This window comes from Coturnix japonica, chromosome 4, assembly GCF_001577835.2.
Source record: "Coturnix japonica isolate 7356 chromosome 4, Coturnix japonica 2.1, whole genome shotgun sequence".
Classification (NCBI taxonomy): domain Eukaryota; kingdom Metazoa; phylum Chordata; class Aves; order Galliformes; family Phasianidae; genus Coturnix; species Coturnix japonica.
In genome coordinates, this window is record NC_029519.1 from 34,356,069 (window position 1) to 34,364,876 (window position 8,808).

The following is an 8,808-nucleotide window of genomic DNA, read 5'->3' on the forward strand; positions in this document are numbered from 1 at the left end:
GCGGAGCTTTCTGAGCTGACTTCATATGTAGCAGTTCCTCCTTTTGCAGGTGAGAGGTGAGGCAAGTGAAACAGAGCCAACTGACTTTAAGTTCTGTGAGAATCGTTCCTAGTACAGTATTTGCCCTAATTAAACTAACTTAGGGAATCATTTACAGGTTAAAGTAAAGGGGCCCATTTAATACATAAGCTGAGCTGGGGAACAAAAGTTGACTGTAGCAGGAATTTGACAGATGCGTGTTCTTCTGGAAGAAAATGTTACTGTGTGAGTTAGGTAGCAGACAATTAAATCACTGCTGAGATGTGATAACTACCAGCTTTAAACTTGGTGTTGGTAGACTGTCAGCAAGCTTCAGTGAGTCTGGCATGTGATGGCTGTCGCAGAGTTCAAGTCGCCAAGTTCCCTGCCCTGCAGATTGGACTCGGCCTTGGTTAGGAGTGCACTGCTGGCTTACCAGGGAGGGCTGCTCTGTTAGCAGCACCTCAGAAGCAAGATCTGTCAGGCCCTGAGGAGAGCTGCTTATATTAAAAGGCAGCTGGTGCCCACAAGTGCAATAGGTTTTGCTGTTAATTAAAATACTCTTTCAAGTTGCTTCTGCTATTTTTCTAGATAGTTCGACTCAGATTATACATGGATGTTAATGGATATCATTTTGTTGTTTCTTAGTTCTTTCCTCTAGAGCATCCTGCTGTTTTTTGGAGTAATTTGAAACTGAATAATGCAGAAAGGGTAGGGAGGAGTCTGCCAACACACCCAGCAAAGCCCCTGACACTCCTTTGCCCTGCCTCTGCCCTTGGCCAGGTGCGCGTTTGTGGCTGTTATTGGAGCAGCAGGGAAATTCCAGCAGTGAATGTGCCAAGTTCCTCTGCATCCACAAACGTGAGGAGGGGGAGGCCAGCAGGCACGAGTCAAAGCATGACTAGGAGTAAGTCTCCTGTTTGAGGGTCTCTAATGATGCATTTCATTTAAGCTTTTTGGCGCAGAAGGATGGAGGTGGCTAAACTAGTGTGGTGTATGCTGCTTTGCTGAGCGGTTTGAGCCTGCTGCTGCTGGCAATCAGGAAAGGGTTTGCCCCGATATATTGGTCAGTGTGTTCAATTCCTGAACTGCTGACGTATGCAGTTTGTTACCCACAGTGCAGTTTTAATCTCTCCAGGCTGGCAGCTTCCCCAGCCCTGTGAGTGCTGCCGTGCCCTGTGGGGCTCCTGGGCTGTGGTTGGCACCAGAGCTTTCCATCTGAGCACGCTCCTGTTGTTATCTGATAAAAGCAGCAGGGAAAGACAAGGTTCTGTAAGACAGACTTAGAGTGCATTAAATAAATATAAATTTTATTAAAAACACCCACATCTCAGCGTTATCAGGAATGATATAATAATAAACAGCTTTCAAATAACCTGCATTACATTACAATACTTACAGTATTTATAACCATCCTCGGATTCTTTTTATAGACATACCAAACATTTCATGAAAATGAATGAAACTAAAGTTGTTTTCGTTTTGTTTTGTTTTTTTTTCTTAAAAAAAAAAGAGAACATAAGCATAGAAAATGCACACAGAAGTTCATTTACCTTAGTGTCAAACTGCTAAAGTTTCCTACACAAGTTAACCACTAGCTTTAGAAGTGAACTTTATACCACTGTGCGTCAATCAAGATGAAAAATTCATTCAAGTAAAGTTGACACCACTCAGAAGCATCTTCAAGTATGGCTATAGTCAACCTGATAATCCTATACAAGCAATTTTACTTCCGCTCTGTCATTCGTTCCAACTGAGGCAGGGTTCTGTACACCAAAAGTTACAGTTTGGGTATTTACAATACAGAAGTGATTTGCTAGCTAAGCTCCCCGCTCTTGCTGCCAGCAGTTTGGCAAATGACGATGCACGGCCTATTAACCAAACATCTGCTATGGATTGGATGAATAATACAGAATCACCCACGGGTGAAGATTCATGGTTTAATTAATCTGACACGTAACCATCATTTAAAAACAAAAAATCTTTAAAAAAGGTGAAACTTTTGTTTCAATGCAGTGAGTAAAGTCACAGACTGAGAATTTAAAAGAAACAAACAAACAAAAAAAAAAAAGAGCAAAACTGCCATAATAAATATTTGACCATTAAACCCAAAGGCCTCCTTTGATTTCCTTGCGTTATTAGCTTGTGATTCTCTTAGATAAAATTTCTGTCAACCAAAGTTAATCTTACAGTATATTGCACAAGACATATCTGGGACGTGGAGGTTTGCATGTTTAGGGAAGCCCTTGTACAGACTGTACCTTTTTATACTCTCTTTCATTCATTACAGTATCTGAGAAGCCTTCTTTAGAGAGTGACTTGAAAAACTCTAGCAAACAGTCACTTGCCAAACCCCTGCCTTACGTTTTTTCCCTTTAATCAGCTCAGTGCATTCTACTTTCGTTTATTCATTTGAAACAGGCAAAACATTCTAAATCTCTTAAACGCTTTCACCGCGATAAAAAAAAAAGAGCTAACAGATGTACAAAATTAGTTTCAGTTACATTGATACATGAATGAGAGAAATCAGAGAAAGGGATTCAAAAGGGAAAAGCATCAAATCCCCGAAGGAGGAAAAAGTAAAAGGGAACGGAACAAAAGAGAAAACAAAAAACCCAAGAATAATATATTTAAACCTACGACAGCTTTACATACACACAGGTGACGCGTTGGCATAGGAGAACATGAGCTGAAATATCCCTGAATTTTTAGAACCAAAAAAGAAAAAATAAGCTGAAGTTCAAGTTATACTTGCAAAAAATGTCAAGTATTGAGAGAGGTTTTTTTTTTTTTGTTTAGTTTTGTGTTTTTTGTTTTTTTTTTCAAAGGCTATGGGGGGGAGAAAAAGATGGTGTACAATATATAAACTTTCACACTCAGTTCGATATCCTATTGCCAAACTAGTGTTGAGGTATATGACAAGTAGGAACATCACTCAAACCTTTTAATGGACTTTAGCTCACATTATGATATATTTGTAGCAGGCTGAGTAGCACCATGATGTGAATTCAGCTCAAAACCCAAATATATATAGATTTAATATTTTTACAGTACTAAAATACTAAAGCATTGCGTTAAAAAAAGTCTTGTTTACAATTTAATTTACTATACAACTCTTCTGCTTTTTTTTTTTTTTTTTTTTTAATAGAAATTAATGATTTAAAACCACCACAGCAAGCCAGCTGCCTATTTTTTTTTCTATTTAATCAACGGAATCACACAGAACTAACCCTGTTTCATTCATCTTGTGTAGGCATCGGTCTGTTCAATCTTCCTGGAAAAGAGGACGCTTGCACCGGGAAATGACTTGCACCACAATGTACATAATTATCAACACAAAAGCAATCTGCCATTCAATAGTTGAAGAGCGTACAGGTCTTTAAAAACAGCAGAAGCCCAAGCTAACTAGTTGTAGTCTGTCGCATGCTGCTAATTATTACCTGTGGTTAATATAAAATTCTTTCCTTAAAACTGTACATAGTTGAGCAATGAACTTGTCATAATAATTGTAGAAAACAGTTTACAGTATAGCTGTGTGAGATGAGCACCAGAAAAACGTGTGTTTTGTGTACTGAAGTATTCCCTTATATCCAGTAAGCCCCATTTTTACCATAACTGACTGTATTAAAAATGAATATGTAGCCCACTAGCAGATGCATGGCTAAAACAAAAGTATTTAAAAAGCTTTTTTTTTATTTTATTTTATCTTAAAAAAATTATCTTTGCATTTTAAAATCAAAGTAAACTCTTTTTTTTTTTTTTCTTTTCTTTTTTTTTTAATGTCTCAGTACCTCAGCATTGATCAAGTTGCCAAGCTTAGGTAGACAAAGTGCTTTTGAAACACTATTTAAAAACAAAAAAATATCATCTCTCTCTCTCTATTTTATCGTCCTTTTCCAGGACTTGACTGGATGAGCAACATCCAGAGGTCCTCGTAATTCCCATACATTAAAAAGTAAGCTTATTTTAACACCAGGTAAATTCAATACATACATGAATGAAAAGGTCCTCCCTGTTGTTGAAGAACGTTTGAATACATCATTGACGTTTTAATTGTTATAAAGGCATTAACTGTTTGACTGTTAAAATAAAGACACCATTCTCTTGGATAGCACCATGGTTTTTAGAATATCCAAACAAATTCAGTGTTTTGCTGTCTATTTGTTACATTTTATACGTTATCTACTTCATTAAATAAAATTAAGAGACTAATAATGTTACAGTAAAAACTGTGTGTTAAAAAGCCGTCATTCCAGTATTTCAGTACATCGTAGATTCAGCACCAGATGTTATTTTAAGATTCCTGCAGTCGTAATACTACAGTATTATTTTCTTTTCTATAGGAATTTTTTTGCTCCTGTTCCATGACTACGCAAACTCGATGTCATTAAAAGTGGTCGCAGATGTGCAGAACTGTAAGAAGGAAAAATTCCATTTGCAGATTATCTCTTTCAGCAATGGGGCCAGTGTTTTCAAATGTAAATCATGAAACGCTTTGTTTTGTTTTGTTTCTGGTTTTGCATAGGATGCTTTGGTCTTGTTTCCTACACGCCATCTGTGACCACTTAAAAATCAGTGGAAAATAAGTGCGCTAGTGGGATTACCTCTTTTTGCTGGTGTGCCGAGGCCTTTTCCACCGATGAGTTTAATAAAAACACTGTTTTCTTCTCCACCCTCACCTTCCCCAAAACCTAAGGGATGACTACCCTACTTGACGGGTTGTTTTTTTTTCAGATGAGGTAACCAACAAAGGTGTGAAGTTAGATGTATCTGTTGTAAGGCCCTGTAACCCGTGTAAAGGCATATGGAGATGTAGTTACTGTGGAGTCCGTGGTGACCGACAGTGTCCTTTGTGCAAGAGACTTGATGAAGCGCAGGTACGTTGGTTCTGAGGGTTCGTGTGGCTCAGCAGGCTCTCGCTTTGCTTTTTTGCCATAAGATTTCTGAGGCACGTAGTCTGGACCGTATTTTTCACATTCCTCCTCCTTCTCTCTTGCCTTCTCAGCCATCTTTGCTTCCCACAGAGCCAGCCCATGTTTTGGCTCGTTCATGCTCTTGTGCTGGTAAAAGACAAGGGATATTCTGGTGGGATGGTTCCTGTTGGGGTTTTTCAGGGGGGTCGTTGCGTGGAGCTCACGTTTTGCACACTCTATGAGAATTGACCCGTGAGATGGAGCAACTGCCACTCCTCCAATTTCCGGATCCAGGAAGCTCTGTTCACTATCTGACCAGACTTCATCGGGATCCTCAGCTTTTTCAGGATTCAGCACATCTGTTTTATCTAAACCACCATGGGGTGTAGTCCTATCGTGGTTCTGACCTGGAATCGTGTTAGACAAGCCATTTACTGCATGCGAAATCATTTCGCTATCCTTATTCTGGAGATGCAATGAATTAGGAGGACCGCTAAACATACTCGAAGCAGAATGGTAGTCACGTGCTAAATGTGGAGGGGGGTGCACATGATGGTGTTCGGTGGTTTTAGTCATGGAGGCATAGTCCATGCTTGGATTACTCAGATTAGATTTTAACCTTGAGGCAACTTCCATAAAATGACCGTCAGCCTCATGGGTGGAGTAAGAAGAAAAAGACCCTACGTGGTGTACATTTGGTCTAATGGTGCAATTACTGAAAGAGTCTACTTGCGTATTTTGGTTTCCGTAATTCAAGTACTTGGGACCAAAACTCTGGTTATTCCCAAACCTATGCTGGTATAATGTTTGAATGGGTGGTAGGCTTAGTTTGGACATAGGGTCTTGGCTCTGACAATTATACAAGTCCATGTGCTGATGATGCTGGGAAGGGTAAGAGCCCAAGTAAGAGGGGCAGTTGTCCATCTGTATGTTCCCATTGCATTGATAGGGTGGATATTGGTTATTTTGACTTAATGATCCAGAATAAGGGTTCATGGGACTGGAAGAATTCAAATAAGACCCCGCAGGCTGTGATGAGGTGGCATAGAGGTTCATGGGACCAGATCCTCCATAGGGATCTGAAGTGTATGAAGAGCTTGGATAAGCATTGGCTGGATTAGGCAACCTTACATACAGATTTGCAGAACCTGAACCCGAGTAAGTGTTAATAGCATTTGACTGAGGGTTGTTAGCGAGAGTACGCTGTGGATGCTGCTGCTGTTGTTGTGTCGCTGGTCCTGAAAGACGTAAAAGATCTGTAGGTGTGAAAAGAAGAAACAAGCTTTTTTTTTTTTTTTTTAAATGAACACTTTATACACTCTTCTCGATAAATATATCTGATATTTCTAAGAAAAATGTATCATATGATACATCAATACTCATATCTCAAATACCATGCCTTAAGAAGCTGAATAAATACTAAGGCTACACTTCTTTTCTGGCATGCATCCAGTGAGATCAGATGCTAATTGTAAAGGAGAAAAGAGAACCGTGCAATCTGTTCGGAGTCACATGCACAAAGTCTGAAGAGTTTGAATCATCATTTAAGTAGTGCATGAAATGGAGCATCAAAGTGCTCACAAACAGCCACGCACAAGGTGACCTTCTTTTCCCCAGGAATTAATAAATAAGTAATTGTACATCTGCATTAACAGAGCTGTCTCAAAAATATGTCTCCAGCTTCATGTAAAAAACAACAATGGTGACATTCACTGACAGTGATAACGGTTTAGTGACCAGTGAGATTCACTGAAGACAGAAGGAAAAAAAATCATTCATTCAAGTGCTGTGGCATAATTTAAAGATTCAAACTCTGTCCTGAGTCACACGGCAGCTGACTTCTATTCATGGGTATCTCAGTGACATTCTGGGTAGCCTTGCATTTATCACTTCATTCCTCTCGGTGGAATTTGCTGTAACAATAGTGATGAACTCCTTTGTCCAGCATTCTAAAATCTAGTGATGAAAACTGCCAGTGATTGTTAAGTGTGTTTTGTCTGCCATGAAAACGCCCACTCTGCTTTTTTAGTCTTGAAGCAAAGTATACAAATACTGGCAAAGCGGTTAGGTTAGGCTAGAATCCACTCCAGGTATGAGGTTCTCTTTAACAGCAGCGATAGTGAGTTGTGTAGGTTGCTCTTTGGCAGTAACATCACACGCTTCTCTTCATGGCTTCTAGCACCAGTAGTTGTTTAAAGATACTTTGCAACACACTGGATGGTAAGGAGGGTTTAGAAGCACCTGACTTCTATAGGGGTATCCAACAATAAAGGATTTCTGGTATGTCTTTTTTTTTCTTTCTTTCTTTCATTCTCCAGAGTTGACCACAATTTGGCATTCTAGCGTTTATAAATATACAATATTGATATTTACATTCAAGAGTTCGGTTCACTTTTTATTTAAAATGCTTGTGTGCTTTTCTTGAGGCTCACTGTAAATGGTTGTAATTTCTAGGAAGCTTACCACTGTTGATTCATACCCTGAACAGAATCATGTGCTTACCTGCTAGCTGCTTTGCATGACCTGCTGCCTCACAGTTGCTTTGTTTGTTGCGTGCTGCAGCAGACTTGTCTCTTTCAGCTTTGCTAGACCCATTCTCCAAGGAGGAAAGCTTTTCTGCAGCTGCTTTCTTTGCTTCTAGCTTCCTTTGCCGGCACGTCTTAACCGGCTCTGCTAACATCCTTACTTTCCGACGAAAGGAGGTAAGGACCTGGATGCTGCCATTCCTCTTCTTCTCCTCCTGGCCTTCGGTGCTTCCAAACTCATCCACATCAGAGACTTTGTATAAGGGGAGCACGTGGAGCTGCTCATCTTCAGGTGTTTGGCCAATTTCACGATTGTCTTCTCTAGTTAGTGTGCAAACCTGTCAGACAGGAGTGTTAGAGTAACCCTCTCAAACCAGTCTTGGAAGTTGCCTGAAATACCAGTCTGTGTGTTTTACCTTGCCCTGGTACTGTCAGCATCAGCATCTGGCAAATTACTTGTAAGCTTTCTTTTTGTGCAATTTACACATTATTACAAGAGGTCGGCAATTTCATTTTTTCCATTGCTCTATTGGACAGCATAAATAGAAACACAAAGTGTAAATATCAATGTTTCTTGTACCAGTGCTGAGAGGAGCAGTTATAGAGGTGTATAACCTAAACTGAAACAAGCAGAGTGGTCCATAACAACGTGGGCAGGGAGTTAAACCAGTGAAAACTCTGTGCTCAGATGAAGATTTTTTGACTGCAGTAGGTTAACGAGGTACCTAATTAGAGGTAGTGGGGCATATAACATGCTGCCATTGTGTTTCATGACTCCTCAGGATGATTTGCAAAGCAGCAAGTCATGCTACTGCTGCATAAAGATCTGGGGAAGTTAGCACTGTGTGTGTTGCAGGATGCTTATTGTGTTAGCTCCAACTAAAATGGGTATTGGGAATATCTCAGTGGAGAAAAAGATGCTGATACAGACGTACTCTGCAGTAAAATAACAGAACCAGCCAATCTTAGGAAGAAAGCTCAGCTAAAAATACATGTTTTGTTGTTGGTGGTTGACTTTTCAATTAAGTCAGACCCTGGAAACAGGGTGAATTTAGTTGGCATTTAAAGAAAGCAGATAATCTCTTTGGTAATAGGAGCTGCACTGTGAATTACTTCAAATCACAACAGTGAAGACTATTCAGACCTGACGTTCGTTTTTTCCTCATGTTTACTCTGGCTGTATGGTCACAGCAAGAGTATGCAGGGAACGGAAATCACCCACTATGCACTGAAAATGCACTGATCACCTTCCTCAACCTGCTGGCCACACTATTTTTTTTTTTTTTTTCATTTTAATGTAGTAAGTGATATAAACCAAAGTAGTTACTAAAAAAAAAAAAAAAAAAAAAAAA

At 39.6% G+C, this 8,808-nt stretch overlaps 1 protein-coding gene across 2 annotated transcripts in view; it reads right to left on the reverse strand.

The window, feature by feature from the left end:
• Positions 1 to 1,301: 1,301 nt before the first annotated feature.
• TET2 (tet methylcytosine dioxygenase 2) overlaps positions 1,302 to 8,808 on the reverse strand; it is a 69,661-nt gene continuing 62,154 nt past the window's right edge. For both annotated transcript variants that reach the window (XM_015861428.2, XM_032444017.1), the window contains exons 9-10: positions 7,434 to 7,794; positions 1,302 to 6,187 (exon numbers count right to left, since the gene is read on the reverse strand). In XM_015861428.2, the coding sequence (XP_015716914.1) occupies positions 4,779 to 6,187; positions 7,434 to 7,794 (1,770 nt within the window). In that variant the 3' untranslated portion in view covers positions 1,302 to 4,778. The remainder of the gene's footprint in view (positions 6,188 to 7,433; positions 7,795 to 8,808) is intronic.